Here is a 25444-nt window from a genome sequence, read left to right as displayed (position 1 = left end):
TTAAAATAAAATAATTTTCAGAAAATAAAATATTGGACTTTTTTTACCATGTTTATAAGAACTAAAATAACATTTACATGAAAGCCAATTGATGTTTTATTTTGTCCAATACCTTTATATTACTGCCATTTCTTTTGCATTAAATTGTCGCATCAGTGCTATGCGACATGGCCCCATGTAATTTCTGGTCTGTCGGACCACATATATCGCCCACGGCCCGTATGGATCAAAACATCTAAGCAGAATGGGGGATCACAGTAATCCCCCATGGTACTATACATGTTAATAATAATATATAACAATAGTATAGTTAAAAACAAGTAACATATCTTGGACAGGAAGAGAAATCAGCTAATTAGAAAACAAATATTTGTCAAATTGGATACTTAAATCCAAATACCCAATCATCTGGGAGACCAATGCTGGAAACGGTCTCAAATGATATACGTTAAGAGGGTAGGTGAGTTAAATTGGAAGTAAGGAGCGGAAAAACAATAGAGAGAAATATTAAAAACTAATAAGAATAGAAGTTTTTAATCCTTAAATGGGCTTTTATCTAGTAATAAAATGATTTTAACAGTCTTTGCATTCATTTTAATTTCACACGTTGATTGTATGCTTATGTTTTTTACAAGATCAGAATCATGGGTTTTAGGTTTAAGATGTTGACTCTATTTTGTAAAAGAATATTCTGATTTTGACTAAAAGTTTACTAGGACACCTGGATGCAATGACTTACCACACCAGAAAAATATTGGATAATGGCATTTTTATTGCTCGAAATATTACGCAAGCATTCGGTTTGCTAAACTTTATAACATAGAAGACACTATGGAATGTTAAGACACAATTTTTAAGAAGCGCAATGGGCACATTTTTTTAAATTTAATTTTAGATCCAGGTTGTCTTTTGAAATTAAAGTGAAAAAGTAAAGCTGCAACCATTCAATAAATATGTAACCAATAACCCCAAATATTTAAATAATGTTTCATGAATCCGTGAAACATTGTCGTTTTCTCTTTAACTAGGCGATGGCTAAGATTTTCTATTGCATGTTCATGCTGAAGTATTCTATCGTCTTCATTTAAGACAGAATTTTGGGTACTTTCCGTTATTTTAAGTAACACCGTTTTTTTCATAAAGCTAAAGGCACCGTTAATATAAATTTTATAGCTCTTTTAGTTTTTAAGATAGAGGGCATTTTGAGAAATGTTACATTCTAAGACTCCCCTTGTATCTCCGTTATCTTTCAACTTAGCAAAAAGATAAAATAACATTCTTATACATTTTTTTCGTAAGATGAAATGATATAGATAATATTGCTCTTTGCAATTGTAACAGGTATTTTCTAAGACCTAAAGAAGTCGTAAATGGGGGACTGAATCGAATGTTTTATGATTATTCATCCATTACTAAAAGATTTCTCTTTTATTTGTAATCACTTTAAGAACTCTAGCATTGAATTAATTTTTTTGAAAAAAGTGCTGATTTATGTTTGGTTTAATCGACCAAACCAAAGGTAAAAACACAAAGTCATGGTCACATCAAATGTTTATAATTTTCAAAAGCTACACGTGTTTCGCCCCTATCGGAGCATCATTAGACCTAAAAATAAATTAAGATTTTATAGAAAAAAATGCTTATCATTAACTAAAACTCTTTCTTCTTACTCTCGACACCTGTTTCGCTAACGATGTTAGCATCTCCGAGAGAAGATTAAAACTAAACTAAAATAAAACTACTAAACTACATAATTGACTATATGGGATTGGACCTTTATCCCTGTTAAGAATGTTTTTTGGTTTTAGAATATTGCTAAACTTTCATATGCATCTAATTTTCTATTGTTGTTGACTGGTTTAAGTAATTTTAAGTTGTTCATCCTTGCAAAGTGACCAGTATTTAGAACATGTTCTTCCATAACTCTTCCATAATTCACATGAGCTATGTTCTTTAAATCTGACATTAATTAACCTTCTGGTTTGTACTATGAACTTTTTGTCACAATCGTTGCAATTAATCTCATTAATCCTAGACTTTTCATTGGTCTTTATTTTATCTTTTGAGTTTTCTAAAAGATTTTAAGACCTAAATTTCTGAAAAACCTATCAAAGCCTCTCGTCGAGATAGGATCGTATGGTATTGCAATGAAAGTTTGCTTATTTTTATCTTTTTGAAATGTAGTAGGGTTTTAATACTAACTTTAAACCTAAGTCTTTTAATCAGATTATCAATAATCCTATCATCATAACCATTGATCATAGCAATAAATAAATTTTAATTGTTGCTTTTTCTTTATTAAATCTGCTGTTACTTAGAGGAAATGAGACCAAACGATGTATCAAGAAATGCCTGCTAGCCATTGTTAAAGACAATGGTTAGAGTCCCTAGTTATGTATCTAAAAATATTTGTTTCTTTTCTATAAATACTGAATTCTAATTTTTTATTATTTTTGATGACAAGAGTATCTAAGAATGGAATTTGGTTATTTTTTCCTTGTTCGAAGGTAAATTTAATAGATGGAAAACAGTTATTGACTTGTTCTACAAAACTATCAATAATTCAGTTTCTTTTATCGGACACGGCAAACACATCATCAACATATCGTAACCAAACTCGTGAAAAGTATTGGAAAGATTTTTGCATTTAACTCAAAACGGTTCATAAAGAGCTCTGCTAGGAAGGGAGAGAGGCAATTACCCGTGGCTGTACCTTCTAGTTGTTCGAAGTATGAGTTGATATATTGAAAAATATTTTGTGACATAAGTTTTGAGAATTTTATTATTTCTTGGATATAATCAAAACTATTACTTTCCAGAAGTTCAATCAGATATTACAAGGTTTCTGGTATAGGAATGCTTGAAAACAAAGACGATACATCGGAAGAAACAAGAATTTTATTTTCACTTAGAATTAAATTATTGACTTTTGAAATAAACTGTTGGCTATTTTTGACTGAAAAACATTTATAAGGTAATTTTAATGTCTCAAACTGGTTTACCAATAACTTTGAAATGTTGTAAGTTGGAGATCCTTTAATGGAGACAATTGGTTCTATTTTATTGCCAGGTTTGTGGATTTTTGGTAAACAATTTAATTTTGGAATTGCTGGGTTCGAAAGTTGTAACTTGATTTCTTCTGAAGAGGAAACAAGGTTTTTACAGTCATTTAATGCTGTCCTAACCTGCGAAATAATTTTTGATAAAGGGTTTTTAGAAATCTTTTTATATGGGCCATTTTTAATAAGATCATTAACTCGTTTAAAATATTCTACTTTGTCCAAAATAACAACTTTGTTTCCCTTATCAGCTTTTAAATAGAAGCAATCTTTTTCTCTCAGTAGTTTAACAATATTAGAACCCGATGTGCTTTTTGATTTAGTAAGATTCTTTGTAAATTGGTTGAGAATCGTTTTTCTAGCAAATCCTCTCGAAGATTCTGGCAAGTACTGAATTGATGATTCATCACTTGCTATAATCTCCTCCAGGTTGTTTTTGCAATTTGAAAGTGGTGCAAAATGTAGACCTTTATTAAGAACATCAAGTTCTTTCTCACTAAATGACTGAGAGGATTGATTTTCAATGATATTAATGAGTTTTTCTTTTTATGGTTTATCCTTAACACTCACTAACTTTTTTAGTTTTTTATTTAGTGAAGAAAATTTGCTAATGTATTTGTGGTTAATAATCTGAAACATGTTTCTTTTAAAATTGCTCCATGCTTGATACTCTAAATCAGTTTGCCTAGAAGTGAGTTTTGTGTGTATGCTTCTAATTCTAAAATGCTTCGTTTACTATATAAATGTTTGATTTGTAAATCTAGCCTGCCTTAATTTTTGCTTAGCAAAAACTTTAGCCTTTTTGGCAAATTGAAATTTACTTTTAAAAGATATCAATAAACTTTGGAAAAACTGAATGGTGTTAAAAAATTTTAGAAACTAAACTGTTTCATTGACCGTGAAGCCATCCTGATAGTCCTATGGTTGGAACCTTAGATGTGACGCTCAAATTACTAAACAGTTTTACCACTTACCAAAACTCTTTATTTTTACTCTCGACACGTGTTTCGCTAACGATGTTAGAGAGTTCGAGAAAAGATTTAAACTAAAACTACTTACAAATCTCCTTATATACTAATGATGTAACTAATAGAGAGAAAAAAGCAATGAAGTATGGCCAAACAAATCTTAAACACTAACTGAACTATATAACTGACTATATAGGATTGGATGGCCCTTTATCCCTGTAAAAAAAGTTTTTTTTGATTTTTGAATATTGCTAACTTTCGTATGCATCTCATTTTCTATTGTTATTAACTAGTTTAAAGAATTAAGTTGTCCATTCTTGTAAAGTGACCAATATTTAAACCATGTTCAGCCACACTTGACTTATTAACTTTTCCATATTTCACTTGAGCTATATGTTCATTGTCCTATGTGCTTTTAATCACAATCTTTGGATTTAATCTCATAGATCCCAAACTTTTAATTGGTTTTTATTTTATCTTCTGGGTTTCTAAAAAGATTTCGTAACTCGGCCGAATTTTAGTAGACCTTTCATAGACCTAGACATAGGTCTAGAAGTCTTGGTTTGTGGTGAAACTGTCTCGTAATTTGAGCGTTACACCAAAAGTTCCAACCATAGCACTATACCGCTTAACTCAATTGACCGCTATTTTTAAAGCTTGTACACTGTATAATATTTAGCCATTCTAACTTTATCTAAAAATGTTACAGATTAAACTTGTGAATGTATCAAGTTATAAGTTAGCTTAATATAAGTCAGTTTATCACTGAATCAAAACTGCGAATAAACACAAAACACCTTTGACCCAATTTTCAATATTTATAAAAGACGTTTACAATACCTATCATTTATTATTTCCGCAGTAGAAACTCACAAATGTTCTTTCTGAAATTTTATATTTCACAGCGCAAGAAAATGTTCCCATTATAAGCTTCTGGTAAAATGTCACAGACCATTATAGCATTTCGTTTTCTCGTCCTGCAAGTTGGTAAATCGAAAATTCAATACGATAAAACTTTCCTCTTAGCCCGCAGCAGCGCGTATTAGATTTTTTTGTTTAGTTTTTTTCCTTAGAAAGTTCTGAAGGTATACTCGAAGCACTTCTCTGCTTGCCGTCAATTCGCCTTCTTTGCTACTTATGTGCATACATACATTTTACAGCATGGTGAAAGGTGTCTTTGAAAACCGTCAAGTTGCCTTTTTCCCTTTGAATTTTTGGTACGGAAACTGTTATTTTAAATTTTCAGCTTAACGGCAAAATGCAACCAAATTACGCGATCTAAGGAGCCTCCTTTGACGATATAACCTTTTTACGTTCGATGTAATCATTTATAATTTTTTATTAGAAAAATCTATAAAAAAATTTGCTTTTTACCTTTTTTAAAGAGAATGTTACTATCTCTGTTTTCACGAATCTTCTTTTACGTATATGGTAATTTTTCAGGTTTCAAGAGGTTTTTACCCATGAAAATCAGTGGCTCGAGAAAACGTTAGATTCATCTTAAAGACTTTTTGCATCATTGAACTTTCAAGCGATTTAGAAATGTGTCGAAACGGTAAAAAGATTTAAATTTATGACCTGTATAAAGAAAATGGATATCACCATATTGGTTTCTAGTTTCTAAGTTAAATACATTTTAAAATTTATATAAATAATTTAGTGAAGATGATAAAATATTACATTTACCATGAAACAGAAAGGGCTTGAATTGTATATTAATAGGAAATAAAGTCTTTGCTTTCAAATAGCATTATATAGATCATTTCTATCTAAACAACGCCTTTTGTTCGTAGCAAAATTACAAGTCTTTTCATATTTTGATGAGACATTTTAATGGGATGTAAATCGGGTGAAGAAAAGACGTAAGCACAAACAAACATTGATAATGGATGTTGAAATCCTTGGATGCTGTGGGTATATAAAGATTTAAGATAATGGCTGGATATCTGTAAGCTTATGGGCGGTTTTACGTACTCGTTAAAAAGTGCTGTTATTAAAGTATTTTCTTGAGGCGCAAATTTATTAAAAAGCATATTAAATATCTAAGAGTATAATAAATCTCTAGAATGACGAAAGGCATTACGTAAGTAAAGATAAACATTAGAAGGATTTTTAATTTACATAATTCTAAGTTATTTTTTAAATTTTACACTAATTTTATTTTAGAAAGAAGGATCGTTAAAAATAAAGCAATCTTTTCATAACTTATTTGATCTTATATTATCTTACTTAATTACTAGTAACGTTTAATGTAGTTCAGGTATCAATATCAATCTGCATTCTATGTATATCTTATATAGTCTATTGGTTTCCAAACAATCTGTTTTTCAATTAAAAGTACCTAAACGTATTCTTGATAACTCAATTTTATGTTTTAGGTTAAAAAATACCATAGACCGTAAAGCAAGAGATCATTTATTGTTTAAATCAATTTGTATATTTAAACATCGAAAAAAGTAGCGCATGTCATAAAATATTATTTACGTATCTCTAGAAAAGAAATCTGAACGAATAATTTAGCGGCCATATAAAACCCCGCCCTCAATACATATTGCAGAATAGAGATAATCACAAGATTTTCGAATTTCGCAAAAAAGTGGGAAGAAACTTCTTTAAGGCATATACTTTGACACTCATGAATATTTAGTTTTTTTAATAATCTTGGCATTTACTATTCCAAGAGTATGTGAAAATTTTGTGTAAATAATCATGCTTTACTTTGAGCCTTGGCAAAATGTTATAAGTCCTTCTTCAAAAAGTTCTTGATGTTGAATTCAATGTTCTTTGGGTGATATTTATAATTTTGGAATGTTTGGTTTGATATTGACTTTGACGTGTAACTAAAGAATTGGAGTCCTTAAATAACTATGAGTGTCAATATTCTGCTAAACTAATAATAATAATAAGAAGGGTTTTTGTCAATTTTGTCAATTTTATTTAATAATATATATTATCAAACGTTCCATAAAATTGATTTAAAAGTAATATTTAAGGAATAAATATTATGTTGTATTGTTTGGTACGTAATAAGAATTTAACTGTATGTTTTTTAAAGAAACTTTTTAAAAGTTTTCAGGTCCTCGACCTGATGATTCGATAAGTTTTGTAATCGCGAAACCGGTTGTTACAAAATAAGAATAGGAGTTTTCTGGAGAAATTAGACCTTTTTTTAACTTTATTAACAAAACCCCAGAATATGGACATCACTCTACAAAATATAAAAAAAAATAAGACTCGGGAACCCAAACATTTTTTGTAATAGGTATTTGTTTAATTTTTATTTGCCCAAGAGAATAAAAAAAAACTAAACTCTTTCTTCTTTTTTGAAATTTAAAAATAAATAAGTATATTAAATGATGAAATTAAATAGGCAAAAAATAAAAGAATTTGAAAATTTATTTGGAAAAAATTGAAATTAAACATATCTGAATTTATATTGGAAATATTGATGATCGTTAGTTCAATCAAAGACATAACTGGTTGGCAGTTATTTTGCCTGAAGACGAATAACCCTGCCTTGTATAGGGTTTGTTGCTCTTATTAAATCACTATGTAAGTTTTTCACATCACGAGTCTCTTCAAATCTATTCCACAAATGGCAGCAAAAATTGTAATACATTTTTCAGTTTAAGAAATATGCCTTGATGAATTTAAACTATTTATTTAATATCAACATAAATAATTCAATATGATGAATGTATGTTCAAAGGACTATTCAATAAATACAAAACACCATTTATCTTAAAAACAATGTTTTCATTTATTCCATATACAATAAATGGAATAGTGGAGCCAGGAGATACTCGACTGATATGACTGAATCTTTTATTTATGTATTTTTCTTTGGTTGCAACTTTTATAATTAATTTTTTCAGATTTAAAAAATAGGATTGGATGTATTACTCTTGAAGTAAAGAAAATCAAATGCATTCATTTCAAATAAATGTTTATAAATAAAATATCTTTAATAGAACCATTTTGATCTTATCAATATTTCCTAAGTAATTTTTTCCAAGTAAACACAATATTGTAGCCCCCATATCAAATAGAGACAAACATTAATATAATAATTTTCGTTATAAGCGTAACGTCAAATTGTCGATGTTGGCACCAAATTTTAACAAAGAAATTCCTAAAGCTTTTATTATGTAAGAAAATCTATTTAGAATATATTTTATTCACCAACAGTATTCATTTTTGTCCCAATAGTACTGATGATACTGTTGTATTCCTACAGTTCTTTTTGGGAATGCTACTTATTACCACGGTAGTTAAAAATCTGCACCCCCTTTCCTTCTGAATCACTTTTTGCTGCTGCTCAGATTGCTGACGAGGTTTTGCTAATTCAATTTTAATGGTATTTATACCCGTTCTGTATTTTTCAAACTTAGTAATTTTTAGGTTTATATCCTCTGAATTTGGAACATGTTGTGATAAAGCGGCAGCGTCGCCACCTATAGGCTGCCTTAGTTCAGCAACACTTTGTTGGACGTATTCTTCCAATCTTTAAACTTGTTGTTAAATTTTGAGTTTCTTGGAGAGTAACGTCTTCACCTGTATTACGTCTTGTACTTCTAGGCATCACTGACAATTTTCAAACTAAATTTTTAGAAACTTAATATATTTTTTATTAGTAAATAAATAACAGAAAATAATGCAGAAGTTGTTAATATAAATCTCAGCACAACTGCAAAAAGCATGATTTTATGATATTATTTTCATGTTCCTAATTTGAAGTTGTGACACCACATTTGAAATTAAGCATGATTTATGAGAATATTGGTTGTAAAATCCGGTTAAGCTTAGAAGATTACTGGTTATATTTATGGATTTCCATATGTACCACATGTCGCTACATATTAAAATGTGTAATATCAATTTATTATGATACCCCTTTCCAGTTACCTTTATCGCAAAATATATATTCAAAATTAAATGTTCTCTTGTTTTATTTTAGAGAGTAGATTACTTTAAGAGATTTTAGGAATTTATGATAATAACAAGTTTGTTTCAAAAATTAGTTGCAGCCAATCCAATGAGGTACAGCATTTAAACTTATATTACTGTTTTTAACTAAGTAAATTAACTATTGACTTCTTACATATAAATAATTAAGAATAAAATTAAGTTTTACCTATTTTGTGATTTGAGGTTTTCAAAGAGCTTAATTTCTAGAACGATCGATTATGCCTTCGTCAAATCACTAGTACTCTATAAACTACTCTTCTTTTATAAGATTTCTGTTGCAGAATAAAGGTGATTTTGGTTTAAGACAAAATATTTAATATAATTCTTAATTTTGGCTATATTTAAAGAATGTATTTTTTTTTCTACTTTTAATCTTAAATTATTAATTTAGAAATGTGAGAATTTTTTGTGTTATTTCGTATAAGCTTTAATTTTAAAAAATTATATTAAATCAACAACTTGTTTTATTTTTAAAACAAAGGATTAATTGCACGTGATTATTTTAGTACTTTATATTTTATCATCATTTCTATAATCCCTTCGCACAATACTAGCAATGCGTACATTTAAATTATAAAAATGTGAACTATTGATTTTCCTTCCAACATAAACGGAAAACATAAAAATACGGCATTTCAAAGTTAATATATGAAATTTTATTACTATACTTATTTTATAACAATAAGTATGTTAATATTTTTTTACTATTTAAAAGCTTGCAAATAAAAATACATATTAATGAATGTAGTTAAAATCTATAAATAGAAATACTGTTGAGAAATTATTTAAATTAAATATTTGTAAATAAATTTCTTCATATTTTTAAAATAAAGTATAATAAATGGTAAATATATGAAAACTAGTTTTAAAAAAATAATATATAAGAACCCTAAAAATCAAAAGAAAAGTTTAGCCTCGCGCTGGAGTCAATAGTATCATTTACCAAAAGATGTAAACTAGAGTTTGAAAACCTTAGAAAATAGTAAATACTAAGAAAACCGGCTCATATCGACAAGGTTAATTTAGTATACAGATAACTGGTAATCCATCCATTTGTTTTCTGTTTTAGAAAGTGGTATACTTTGGTAAAGTAGTAAAGTTTAATTTTTGAACTTCCATCGTCTTTATTTTAAATTTGGCACGACGTTTCGGTTGGGAATTATTTCCAACCCTTTAGTTAGAAGTTTACAAATGAGATTTTATAGCCATTTGCTGCATCGATAAAATAAAAATTTTATCAATAATCTTTAAGAGATACAATGCACGCATCGAATTGAGAAAAAAAATTGTAGGGTTGACAGCCCGACATATTTCTATAGATACTCATAAACCCTAATATGATATTTAAACTAAAATACCAATAGAACTATTAATAAGAGTCAAATAAAATATAGAATTTGCTGCTTAGACTAATGATAGAAAATCTTAGATTAAAAATTTATAATAAAAACTAAAAATCTTGGTACCTACCTTTTTAAGAAGGTTGCCAAATACTTAAAAATTATATTCTGAGTTTTATATATAAATACAATTTGCGATATTATCTTTTTTATTGTACAATATCATCTCAATTTAAGCATTTACTTTTTTTAAGGGCCTTCGACTCAACAAAGTTAGTTAAACAGTAGCGATAAACTTACACTTGGCTCAAAATAATCATGCGTTACTCTCAAAGAGACTTAAGTATATGAACAAAGGAGGGAGAAGGTAAACTCAAAGTCTAAGTCTCATAAATCAAGCGTCTATTTTAGGTTACGCGTTTCGCCGTATTAGGGCATCATCAGACCTAAATAAAATATTATTGTTAATTGGCGTTCTGTCCTGTATCATTTAATTTTAATAATTTTATTTAGGTCTGATGATGGCCTAATACGGCGAAACGCGTAACCTAAAATAGACGCTTGATTTATGAGACTTAGACTTTGAGTTTACCTTCTCCCTCCTTTGTTCTTACACTTGGCTGTTTCTTATTCCAAACTTTCAAGCAATTATAATCTTGTATATAAAATTCCTGTCCTTGGCTAAAATTTAGGTCGGATAAACCAGAAGGCATGTTGTAATATTCTTAACTTATTAGTAGATAATTATTAAATTATTATATAATATCATAGGTACATATTAAGATCTAGTTTTGTATATCCATTTTATATACGACCGTGACAACTAAAACTTTTGGTGCGACAATCAATATATTGCCCATATCGCTTTTAATGGTAATCTATCTTGATTATCAAGTATTATAAATAGATTATCCTAAATATTTTTCATATATTTCAAATGTTTAACTTACCTCAGTCTGGAAGGTACATAATAAATGACATAAATAAGGATGCTTCGTTCCAAGTGCTAGTACTTTTCTTTCTATTAACGTACACTCTACGTCATCATCTTCCAGTACTACATCTTTTTTTAAACATTTAATAGCGTAATAGTATTCGGTACCCTTAAGTTCCGCCAAAAGTACCTGTAAGAAATATATAAATAAAAGTACAAAATATAAATACGATATAACAACAAAATTATTGTGGTGTAAAAATAAAAGCATTTAGCTTTTAAAGATTGATTTCACTTACATGGCACATTTTATTTTTATCATTGTTTTTAAATAAAGTATTAAGACGGCAATTTTTTAAGATTTCATCATAACAGGAATATTTTATTTCATTTTAGTTTAACTTTAAGCCCACCCACATAAAATTCACCAAAAAAGAATTTCTAAAAATGGGTTCAGGTGAAAAGTAAAAATATACAATAATTAGAACATTTCAAGAGCCATTAACCTAGATAATTCTGAATGTTCAAAGCGCGAAAATAGCCACGGGATTTCGATATGTCATTTGTCAGGCCAATAATTTTAGTTTAATGGCCTTTCTTATAATAATGGTAATTACATGGATCAGGAAATCTTAAATTGTGGAATTGTGTTAGTCTTGCAGTTTAGCATATTTGGCATATAACGGGTTTATTCTGCATTTAAATAAATTAGCAGTACACAAGTAAAATAGATTTTGTTTATTAATTAAAGAATTCATCTGTTAGTAAAATAACTTATTTTTATTTTGTACTTACTTTGCCAAAACTACCTTTTCCTAGAACTTTCAAAAAGTTAAAGTCGTCAACGCAATATTTTTTAAATCGAGGTATGGTTGTGGCCGGTGGAGTTATCCTTCCACTTTTTTGGAATCCCTGATAGGTACTACTTTGGCTTACTTCTTCTGGAAGGTCGTTGAAGTCTAAGGCAAATGCCGGATTTAAGGCGGGGTTTAATGTGTTACCTGGGGAATCCCGGCTGTCGATTGAACCTAAAAATAGTTTACTTAAATAAGAGATAAATTCGTTTGTTAAAGTTCTTTTAATAATACATATTTCTGTAAAACATAACAGTCTTAATTCAAATCACAAGTTTTACCGCTAACTAAAACTCTTCATTTTATTCTCGACACGTATTTCAATGACGATATTAGCATTTTCGGGGGAAGAATAAATCTAGTTTTAATCTTCTAGTAATTATAAACATCAATATGTTAGGGCCTTTGGGATGAGAGTAATATTAGTCTTAACCTTCTGATAAAACTAGTCTTATTCTTTTTGTGAAAATGAATAAGACATCGTTAGCGAAACATGTGACGAGAATAAATTTGAAAAAGAATTTTGGTTAGTGGTAAAACTGTTTTGTGATTTGAGTGTCACATTAAATGTTCTAACCATAGGGCTATTATATTTTTAGAGAAATATTTATTTTTATTACTCCAAAAATGTAAGTTAAAAAATAATAAAATAAATTAAAATATTATCAAAATAACGTTAATGATCACGCTGATAAATAAAAATATATTTAATTTTATCTTAACAAAATTTACGTGTAAAAATCCCCATTTTACAATAAAATGCATTCAATATTATAAAATACGGAGATATTAATCGTAAAACTTCTTTGATCATGAGTATCCATAATAAAGATATTCCTAATATTCTCTTGATATTCATTCGTTATCGTAAATTCTATTTTCTTTCTATTCTATTTTCCGAAAAAAGGGACATTCAGCAACTAATTTATATTCAAGAATTGATCCAATAAGAGAAGTATATAGTAGTTTAGTTGTATTTTATAAAAAAATTAAAGAATTTTAATGACAAATTCCGGCATTTTCACTCACTTTAGAACAATCAAGAGCTGTGATGTATTGGAGAAGGTAGACTGTTTATCAAATAAAACACTTATGTTCTTAATTGTAACAGATTAATACAAAGATATGCCATTCAAAAAAATTAGTAGAAGGTATAATTGGTTAAAAATCAAATGAATTATTATTAAAATTTAGTAGTATACATAATTCATACTAAATAAATTATGATACACGCGTGACATCATTTCCTTGTCAACCATAAAAATATTCGATGCGGCCGAATTACAATGAAAATTTAAAAGTATCGTTTATATTTGCCAAATTAGATTTGCTTATTTGTGTTTAGTCGTTTATGAAAATCTTGTGGTTTTTTAATCTATAAACTCTCAATTTTCAATCGTAAATTGTTCTTCTCTAAACATTTTTAACGTAAACATGTATTTAAGTAGAGTATAATGACACATATTAATGTATTTTTACTTTCATTTATTTGTTTTCAGAAAAATATATAAAATCCGTTTATGCTGTATATGTTACGTGCGGTGAAGTTTATGTGTTAGTATGAACAATATGTATGATAACCTATGAGAACAGTTATTTATACATAAATTTATATTAGAATACAAATAAATATTCTGTGTAAAATACTTTTAATAAACAATCTACTATTACAAAAAATTATCCTACACATCTTCTTAGATCATCTTCAATGAGTAGTGTAGGTGATCGAGATTTAGCAATTAAAGCCTTAAACTTACCTCTAGTAAAGGCTTTGGAGAAGTCAGTATAAATACAATTTACCTGGTGTTTGCCTCAGTAATTGAATGTTGACTATGTATATATATGAAGTAAAAATAGAATAAGGTACTAGTGAATGTGTAATATTTTTTTAGCTATTTCTTAATAATGTATGTATTATGATCCTTAGGATAAATGTTTAGTAAACTTAGTGGCTTAGTGACTTTTCAATAATTGTGTCAATTTTCTAATGACACGTCTTGTATTCAAATGGCCGAAAGTTAGCTAAACCTAATATTAGAATGACGTCCGCTGAATAAAATTAATTTTAATGTCTTAGTAACAAACATATTCTCTTACAGATATCAAGATGTTTGTATTCTAAACATCTTTGCAAGAGTATCACTTAACATAGAGAGTAAGTTATTCCTACTTCCCTGGAAATAGGTAACTGAATCTTTAAACATTTATTATGTGATAATGCCTTCCATACACTTGATGATTATTATAAGTACGTATCCTAGAGTATATACCAAGTTAGTTATACAGAGTGTTTCAGAACTATTATGTCAAACTTCTAGGGGTTGTTCAGTGCAACAGTAGAATCCATTTAAGTATAGGAACCCATGTCCGGAAACGTGTCACTACGCCACTACGGCCCTAAGACGCGTTTAAATTTAGAAAAAATATTAATTACCTAAATAGGATCTGATGCATTTATTTTTACCTTTTGTATATGATACCATCACAACAATTGTTCAAAATATCTTCCTCCAACCTCAATACACCGACTTAAACGCCGCACATGATTTCAGCGGACTATATCCTCGTTTTGAATGATCTCAAATGCTGCTGTTATTCGTCCAATTAAGTCTAGCTCTGATTCTACTGGAGTTTCGTAGACTAAAGACTTTACATGTCCCCACAAGAAAAAATCGAGCGACGTTAAATCGCGTGACCTAGGAGGCCAAGAACTGCTCCACCTCTGGCAATCCAACGGTGCCCAAACCGCTGAGCCAAATACTCAGTATATACTTGTACAGCAAAGTGAGCCGGCGCTCCATCATGCTGAAACCACATTTGCTGTCTAACGTTTAGTGGAACATTTTCAAGGAGTTATGGGAGAACTTCTTCCAAGAAACGCAGATAAATACATAGGTCCTGTTAACCGTTCCGGTAGAAGGTATGGCCCAATTAAATAATCATCAACAATGCCTGCCCATACGTTGACAGACCAACGATTCTGAAGTTTTCTTGGAAAAATTGCATAAGGATTTTCTTCGTCCCAAACATGGCTATTCCTACTATTAAAAATACCGCCTCTCGTGAAAGAGGTTTCATCGGTCCACAAAAAATATTGTAAAAAATGTGGTTGTGCAATGATGTGATCCAGAAGCCATCGACAAAATTGAACTCTAGGATGATAATCGCCTGCAGTCATACCTTGATCTTTCTGGAAGTGGTAAGGATGGAGTTGTTGTTCGTGTAGTACCCGCCAGACAGAAGCTTACTCGTATTCATATTCTTAGCGACGTCACGTGTGCTATTTGATAGTTCATCGGCAACTCGCTGAAGCACCTCTTCTTCAAATTCGACCATTCTTACGGTTCGAGCAACACCAGTATCATGCATCTTGGTCTTAAACATACCTATCTCAGCGAGCCGCCGATGAACCGCAGTAAACTTTTTGTATCCAGGATGCTGTCGTTCGGGATAACGTTCATGATACAACCGCGATGCTGCTCGTGCATTGCAGTTTATTGCTCCGTATGCCAAATGCATATCCGCCAATTCTTGATTGGTAAAGTTTTCCATTAGCAATAAATGTTTAAAAATTGTAAGTTATAAAATGTTTAAACATGACATTGAGAATTGACATTGATAAGCGTTGATTTTAAACAATTGTTGGTATGGTATCATGTACAAAAGGTAAAAATAAATGCAGCAGATCCTATTTTGGTCATTAATGTTTTTTATAAATTTTAACGCGTCTTAGGGCCGTAGTGGCGTAGTGACGCGTTTCCGGACATGAGTTCTTATACTCAAATGGATTCTTCTGTTGCACTGAACAACCCCCAAAAGTTTGATCCAATAGTTCTGAAACACCCTGTATAAAATTTGTATTTGCTTTTCTTGGTATATGTTTTGCTGAATTATAACTTATATGAATTAAAGTTTTTATTTTATTATAATTTATTGTAATCTGATTCGATTAGTTCTGGCAAATGTAAATTGAAAACTGTCGTTACTGGACTAATGAAAACCCTTGAGCGCTAGAGGGCGGTTTGTGTTAATTTGGAATTTTTCAATTCAGTAATTTTCTGGCAAATATTAAATACAACGATGTATTTTTTTTAATTTAGGCTGAAAGAGCATGAAAAATCATAAAAACTGGCGCAAGCCGCAACATGATATCTTATTTTATTTCAAAATTATTAATTAAAATGTTTTTGAACAATAAAAATAAAACTACAGAACTCAAATTTTTGTAATAAATAAATTGTTTTATATTTTTATTGGTGTACTAGATGCTTAAACTGTTTTTTTTTCATTTTCAATACACAGTCGAAGTCGTTGTGTCGTTGGTAGAACCGCTATCTGGATTTCTGTTGCGGGTAAGGAATTTATTGCATTGCGCATTCGGCCCTGCATGTCGTTCTGGGTTATGGGTGGGGTGGCAAAAACTAAATCTTTAATTCTTCCCCGCAGATAAAAATCTAGGACAGTCAGATCTGCGGATCGAAGCCAAGGAATAATCGCGCCAAGGAAATATACTTCCTCTTCCTATCCACAAACGATATTGCCTGTTTAAGTATTGACGAACTTGAACTGCAAAATGTGCATGGCAACCATGTTGGAAAATTATTTGCCCTTTTGTTTTCAAATCAACATCTTCCATTAACCCCAGGAGATTATTTTGCAAAAAATTTAAATACACATTATCAGAAAGTGTTTGATTGAAAAAGAAAGGACTAATAATTTTTTTCGCCAATAATACCGCACCACACATTTACAGTCCATCTCCATTGGTGTTGAGTCTCACGGATCCAACGGGGATTTTCTTCTGCTCAATAATGCAGATTATGCAGGTTTACTCTACCATCGCTGCTAAATGATGCCTCGTCCGGCCATAATATCTTCGAGATAAATCGGGGATCTTCTCTAACCATGTTCAACAGCCAATGACATAAATTGAGTCTGTTATCAAAGACACTTTCGAGAAGCGCCTGATGCAGAACCACGTGATATGGATGAAGTCTAAGTAAAAAACAATAAATATAAGATATTAGGATGCTTATTAGTGTTGTTACAAATAAAAATAGGTACCTGTGCTCTTTCAGAATATTTTCTACTGTACCGTGGGATATTCCCAACTTCCTAGAAATATTTCGGATGCTTATGTGAAGGTTTATTTCAATATAGGCCAAAACATTTATAAAGTTCTCGCCTTCGTCCTTGATGGATATTGCCTCGAATACTTCCAGTATTTCTTAACCTGGTAGCTAAACCGGTAAAGACTCATAATTATTATAGTGTCTTCGGTCAGGATATCTTTGGGCATATATACGGGCCGCAATGCGTGCATTTTGCAGTAATTAAAAATACGCTGCTAGCATATCAAAAGCTATGTCGTTTGGAATTACCTTTAGCATTTTTAAAAACTGAAATGATTTCAAAAACTGTCTTCGACGTTACATTTGACACCTATCATAAACGTTTTATTGACCCCGAAAATATTTATCAATTTTCATTTGTCTCCAAAGCTTACTACTAACCCGTGACGCAATAATTTCATTGTTCAGAAATATTTTAATTAATAATTTCGGAATAAAATAAGATATCGAGTTGCGGTTTGCGCCAGTTTTGATGTTTTTTCATGCTCTTTTAGCCTAAATAAAAAAATTACATTGTTGTATTTAATATTTACCAGAAAATCGCTTAACAAATCCAATTTAAAACAAACTGCCCTCTAGCGCTTAACAAAACAACTAAGTCGGCTAAGTAATTATACCACATAAAATCCTAATAATTACCCTTTAAAACAAAAGTAAGCTCGTTAAAATTCGTTAGGCCAATCAAAATTTATCAACAATTTTAGATATAAATATTCAACCCTTCCCCCACCTATTATTTGACACATTAGAAAAAAAAAAGTTTGAAATAAAAATTGTTTAGAATTTGTCATACTTTAAAATGACATCACCACATTTCTCTTTTTCCTACGCTATGCGATGACTAGTTACTAAGATATGGCCGACGACCTCTCTTAGTTGTACACCCGGTACAGTACAACCTGTTGGAAAAAATACCATAGGAAGCGTCCCAACATTGATCGCAAAATTTTTAAAACTGGATAATGCAGAAGCTTATACCGGCCACTGTTTGCGTCGCACATCGTCAACTTTACTTGTTGTGGCAGGTGCTTCATTTGAAATGCTAAAACAACATGGGAAATGGAAAAGCTCTTCAGTAGCTGAAGGATATATAGAAGAAAGTATTTGATCCAAAAATAAAGTAGCCAAAGTGATTACCAATTCAGTTAATTCCGAGGTTAATTCCACAAAAAACACCGACCATTCTATAGTGGGATCACATATTCCGGCACATTTCAAAATTGTAATTTTTATTTTGGAGATAAAGTTTAATTTTTAGTAGTTAAAGAAACATTATTTTTTGTATAAAATAGATGTTTATTCTTTATTATGAGCTTTATTAAGCAGGTATTATTGCTACCATAACATATTCCGTTTCTAAGGTATTATAAATCAATAATAGATAGGTAAAACATAAATAATATAAATATATATAGACAGGGTGACAGGTGTAACATAATATACCTATTAGGTATAATGATTAGCTTTAGTAAGGCAACCACTTTTTATAAACGAAGGAATAAATTTTAAACAGGAAAAGAAATCACGCAAAATTGACAGTACGGGGATTTTTCGGAAACATCATTTTCCTTAACATGATAAGATGTTTTCCTGTCATGAACCTGTTATCACAAATCAAAATATGCCTTGTATGCAGTATTACTCAGTATTTACTCAGAGTGTTTTTTCCAATAAAATAAAGCTTCATTTTGCTTTAATGTTTTAGCTGCTTCTATCATTTTCTGAAAAGCTTCTCCAAAATTCTAATTTCGTATATAGCTTTACATCAAAATGGTTTATAGTTGCCAAAAAACTTTGTATGACTGATTCTCTTAATTTATTAGGCTTTTTAAAAATATCACAAATACTACTTCTAAAGAATGTTTTATGTTTCTTTAAGTTAGTAAATTAAATATTACTGACATTCTATACACTCATTAAAGTATAAACATACTTTATATTCAAAAAACATAACTAAATTTTTTTATAAAATATTTCTGGATATGGCATGTATACTACTTTTCTTTTTTGAATATAAGGAAAACTTAAGACATACATAATTAGTATAATGTAATAATATTCTTTATATATGAAGATTTTATATTTTTATGTGATGAGAATGAATGACAAAAAACAAAAGATTGTCTGTTATAAAGTATTTGTTTAATTTCTTAGATTTTAAGGGCTTTTAAATCAAAAAATATATTTCAAAACCTTCTATTTTAGATAATATTTATACTTTTCCCTCTAACTCAAAAAAATTGACTCTTTTACATTTACCAATGGAAATTCATTTTAGTTTTTGTATAAATTTATTTGTTTTTATTTGTGTTAAGCAAAACCAAAATTATAAATATTTTTATTAATGAACTTTCCCCCTCCCTTCCCGCTCTATTTGACACTTTATATATTGTTATTATATATTAATACTAGCAGAACAGTTGGAATTTAAAAATTATTTATAATGATTTTTTTATGATCACTTTTCCGATTTTTCTACAACGCTCCTCGATTACTCATTATTGAGATATGGTACTCTGCCATCCTTAATAAAACATCCTGCGTATTAAATTTATATGTAAATACAAAATAAAAATAATAAATCTGAAAAATAACTTATAAATTCATAATGGAATCCAACTAATTTGATTTGGTTTTAAATAATTTATCAAAAAAGCTCATCACATCAAACAAAAATATATTGTAAAATATTTAATCTAATTTTGTAAAATATGTATACAAAATTGTACGACCTGAATACTTAATATTCTAAATTAAATATGAAATGTATTAATATTATTTGTTATTAAACAAATATGATGATTTCTGAACTAAATTAAATTCCATCTCTCATTATAGCCTCTCTAAATTTGTGTTTTTATTTAAGCTACCTAAAAGCAGCATATAAGTCTAATCCTATTTTTTTGCATGATTTTTAATGAGGTAACGCAGCAATTGTCAAACTATTTTAAGATTAATATTTAATTAATAAACAGTAGTGTAATCATTCGGCTCTTGAATTTTTCTTTTTCTCATACCTACTTTTATGTTTATTTACAAATGCATTTAACTTAAATATACATAAATTACTAAAACTTACATTAAATTTTAAATTGCTATTTAATTTGATAAGGCTGACATTTATGCCAAATAAATTTTAAATTTAAATACGTAATCTCAGCAGTACGTATTTAAGTATTACGACTTATGCTAAAATAACACGACTCTTCAAATATAAATATCAGTAAATTTATCAAAGGCAGTTGATTGTTAAAATGGTAATATAGCAATATATAATTAGTACTATAATAGGCGTAAATAATAATTAACATCTCAAGTGAAAAAATTTTTTTCAAGTCTTAAAACTTTTCTGGGTATAACATTCGTACTGCAATATACTATAATTCCTTTAGAAGATCGGCAGTAATAAGTTCCATTCTGCCTCAAGTTTGCTTAAGGAGTAATCATTCAGCCTAAGCAGTATGATCGACTTCTCTAAAACTTTGTTAGTTCAATTTCTTACCAAAAATGGTATACATTTTAAGATATGTTTTTTGAATTCTCTTGTTTCTGCAAGGTATGAAATAAAGCATATATGTTAAAAATTAGCGATATTCAATAGGTCTACATTTTCTTTTGTTTGCTGGTATAGTAAATGGTTTTGAAGACTCCCCATGTATGTTCTTTAAACACAATAAAGTTGCGCGAGAATAGTGAAAAATTGGACTTTAACTTTAAAGATTGCAAAATTATATAATTTATATAGTTCACTTTACTTTTTCTTAATTTACTAATAATTAGAACTATTATTTATTTAATGTTTTAAGTTGTAACAAAATTTGATATCAATTTGCTAATTTACACAAAATTTAGCCTAAAATTTACAGTCAGTATTTATTGTCAGTGAATTGTTTTTCATACTTTGCTAATGGATATGTTATACGTAAACTAGCTTATGTTCCTTTTTATCTATAATTTACTTTCAACTGTTAAGTTTTTAAACAATTCTTCAAGAATTAATGGTTTTTGAAATTCTTAAAATGCTATTTGCTCTTTTAATTAGGGTCCATTTTCTATTTTATTTTTATGGCACATGTATTATTTTATTGTAAATTATATATATTATTTACTTGTTATTTGATTTGATAAAAAAAAAGTATTTTGTCGAAACTAATCAAAACTCTTCCCAATTTAAACTTTTTAATTAACTATTTTTAATAAACGCATATTGTTTAAAGTTATAGTTAACTGCCAAATGTGGAACATACGGCATAATAGGGAGCTTGTCAGTTAAACCCCTAAACAACAAACTAACTTTATCCAGTCACAGTTTTACCTGACGTATTTTGAAAACTCCGCCACACATTTTTTTTGTTTTTTGGATCGTTAACATTTGGCTACAAAATTTAGTTTATTTATAGTCGTTCGCGTCACGCTCAGGACAAGCGTGTGACTTCGCTTGTCTCGATGCTTTTTATTTTTGGACAGGTAGTATATAAAACATTATTTTTAATTAAGAAGGTATTCCTGTGCTATTTATTCTGGTTTTGAATTATAATATGCAACAGCTACACTAAAAAAGAATAATAAAAAATTAAGTAGCTATGTAGTTTTAGTTATTAGTTTAATCAAACTAATAATATACAATTATTAGTCTTATTATTTGAAAACTGCACTATTTCTCAAATAATAAATAAGCTCAATGAAAATACTGACGACTTAGTCTACTTTCTTCTTTACTATTCAGCAACCGAACTCATCAAATTGAATGCTTTTATTAATAAGCCTAACTTTATTGGTCATCAAACTAAAAAAGTAACCTTGTTTTATACAATCAATGTATTAGATATGCTAAAAAATCACAAAAAATTTATCGATATTTATCAGATCTACATTAAAGCCGACCATTCTGAGATTTCGAAAGAAAAAATTAAAAGATCGCAAAGGCAAAGAAAATCTAGTTTTAAGATACGGAAATTAAATTGCGGCTACTCACATCAAAAAGAAATTAAATTATAGCAATCAGACCTGCTCCTAATAGTTGGGGGCTTCGCACAAGAACCAAGGGGTTCTATACCAATATTACGTTCTAAAATGAATCCGGACTTGAACTAAAAACATCTTAAAGGAAACTTAACAGGATACATGAACTTTTTAGAACTATAAGATTACTTTGAACCACTATATACTTTTTGTTTTTATTCAATATATTCTTCCTTCAATAACCAAATCTTGGGTAGCGAGTCATCAACAAATATAATGGTATATAAAAATCTTAAATGCTGGCTCCGACAACGCAGTGGGTATACACCTATGTAGCAATCGGGTGGCCCTGGGTTTGAGTGAGGGTTCGCTTGAGACTTGGTGGATACTGTGTGAATATTCTATTTATACTAAATTATAAATGTTTTTTTCGGTTGGAACTCGTGACTAAAGGTGCTCAGTCCAAGGTCAATCTGAGATTTCTCGACTAAAAAACTTTTTCATGATATTCGAAATATTTTAACAAAGGTTTTTTTTTTTAAACTCAAGAGAATTTGTCAATTTATCAAACATGGTTTTTATTCAAAGAGGTTAAGTTGAACTAACCTCTGTAGTTTTTTCTTGTATATTAATGATGTGATTAACGATAGAAGCCAAGTTCACATAATTTACACTAAGTTCTGAAATGCTTTTGATCAGAGTAAGCATTATATTCTACTAAGAAAGGCATCTAGTAAATTTCGATTTCTCTAAAAACTAGTTAAAATATTGAAAACTTATTTGCTAGATAGACGTTTAAAAAAAAGACATTTAAAAAAAATGAAGGGTTTCCGATCTGAATTAGTTATCTCGATATCAGAGATACTAAAAGGGTCTAACCTGAGCCACTCTTATTGGATGATTGTAAATGATCTTTTTTACTGGTGAATTGCATCAAACTGGCCTATGATGACAATTTAAATATGTTTCGCTAAATTAATATAGTTGCTGACTGTGCAATTATTCAGATTAACTCATATATCGACAAAATGGTTGGTAGTGCATATAGATCGCAATTAAAAGACTGTTAACATTTCTTCCAGCTTTCCATATCTAAGCTTTTATATTACGCCTATGTTTAAGCTCAAATTAGCTCATGGTTCCGTTATATACAGTGTGGTGAATTTAACTGGAATAAATTCAGTTAAAACTAATCAAATTTTATCTCGCAAAATTCCTGAGACCCGTCGGTTTTTTTTTATTTTTTTCACATTTCAAGATAGTTTTTGTATTTTTTCACCTACAGGGGGAGTCCAAATTAACCCAAACTTTTTTTTTTCAAATGGAAGGCCATTTTTTTTTAACTCTCATTGAAAAGAGCCCTTTTTCCTGGTTAAATTGCCCTATTTAGTTTTGTGATTATCTAAAGGAGAAATACGGAAAAAAAATAAAAACCATTAAATTATTAAAAGTCTCGAAATATTTTGGGTTGATAAATTTTTGGCGTGTTTATTTATTTTATTGGTATCGAGACATTTTCTGACATTGTTGTAGTGAATTTCAACCAGTTGTTAAATAAGTTAACTTATATTGAAAAAATGCCTTATTTATCCGAATCCCACAAGATTAAAATCTTAATGAGGATTGGTTATGGGGACAGAAGTCGTACTCAGCTAGAGGGTGTCCACTTATTCAGGCAGAAATATCCAGATTTGCCACCTATTAACCAAGGTACGGTTAGTAAAATCGAAAGCAGATTTCGAGAAGTTGGGCACGTGAGGGATGTTTCAAGACAAAGGTCTTCTAAAATCGATGAAAACAGCCAATTAAATGTATTGTTAGCGATGGAAGAAAATCCGGTAACTGCAGCCAGAAGAGTAGCTCGCGAAAACTCTATTCATCATAAATCTGTGCTAAAAAATTTAAAAAGTGCAAAGAAATGACCTTATAAAATGCAACCAGTTCAAGAGTTATTAGAAGACGATCCAGATCGCAGAGTTCAGTTCTGTGAATTAATGATGAACGCCATTGGCAGGCAAGTTATAGGGCCCATATTCTTTAATAATACTTTAACTGGGGAAAGATATCTAGAATTTCTTGAATATAAACTAACTCCAGTCTTACGTGCCTTATATCCGAGTCAGTTGGATCCAGATTTGTATGATGAAAGAATCTGGATGCAACAAGATGATGCTTCCCCACATTATGCCCGTAATGTACTCCAGTATTTAGATGACAATTTTCGAAACAGATGGATTGGTAGAAGGGGTGCAATCGAGTGGCCGCCACGTTCTCCCGATCTCACCCCACTTGATTTTTTTCTGTGGGAACATTTGGAAAGTCAAATTTATATGAGCAAACCAGGAAACCTAGACGAACTTAAAGAACGTATTAGGCAAGAAATCCGACAAATATCTCCAGAAGTATTAGAAAATGTCAGAAACGAACTTTATTATCGTCTTGGGCTTTGCCAACAAGTAAATGGTGCTCATTTTGAGCATCTTATACATTAAACGCAACTTTTAATAATTTAATGTTTTTTTTTTTCGTATTTCTTACATAATCACAAAAGTAAATAGGGCAATTTAATCAAGAAAAAGAGCTTTTCAATGAGAGTTTAAAAAAAGTGGCTTTCCATATGAAAAAAAAAGTTGAGGTTAATTTGAAGTTAAAACTATCTTGAAATGTGAAAAAAAATAAACAAAAAACGACGGGTCTCAGGAATTTTGCGAGATAAATTTTGATTACTTTTAACTGAATTTATTCCAGTTAAAGTCACCACACTGTAATATATACCCCCTATTTAAAATCGTCAGAGACAAACAATTTGTTCAAATAAGATTATTAAAATATCTAATATTTTACCGAAATACTGTATTACACTTTTTTAAAGGTCCGAGAAGATAAGCCACTGCACTGAAAGGCATTTTACAAGTAAAACAATTGTGCAAAATATTTCTAATAACTTTGAAACTAAGGGTACAGTCATTAGTGAATGCAAATGCTCAGAGAAAAACACTAATGATGGCAGAGCTGGAGAAAATAATTCAGATTTTGAAATGTTACTTCCTCTTAAAGAAAATAAAGGAATTAGCAGCAGAACTCTTGGAGAAGTTGTGGGAAAAGATCATAGTACAGTATTGCGCACACAAAAAAAATTGAAATACAATTCCTTTAAATATCAAAAAACATTAGGAACTAAGCAAAGCAGATGAAATCCGAATAAAAGATTTCTGTTTTGTAGTTAT

At 29.6% G+C, this 25444-nt stretch overlaps 1 protein-coding gene across 4 annotated transcripts in view; it reads right to left on the bottom strand.

Annotated features, from left to right (window-relative positions):
• The window catches only part of LOC126733696 (uncharacterized), a 95461-nt gene that overhangs the window by 35124 nt on the left and 34893 nt on the right, over positions 1–25444 (bottom strand). For all 4 annotated transcript variants that reach the window (XM_050437071.1, XM_050437069.1, XM_050437070.1 and 1 more), the window contains exons 3-4: positions 12065–12297; positions 11286–11459 (exon numbers count right to left, since the gene is read on the bottom strand). In XM_050437071.1, the coding sequence (XP_050293028.1) occupies positions 11286–11459; positions 12065–12297 (407 nt within the window). The remainder of the gene's footprint in view (positions 1–11285; positions 11460–12064; positions 12298–25444) is intronic.

The sequence above is a fragment of the Anthonomus grandis genome, chromosome 3 (assembly GCF_022605725.1).
Source record: "Anthonomus grandis grandis chromosome 3, icAntGran1.3, whole genome shotgun sequence".
Taxonomy (NCBI): domain Eukaryota; kingdom Metazoa; phylum Arthropoda; class Insecta; order Coleoptera; family Curculionidae; genus Anthonomus; species Anthonomus grandis.
Note: the sequence above shows the minus strand (reverse complement) of the source record. Positions and strands in the feature narration are given on the sequence as shown.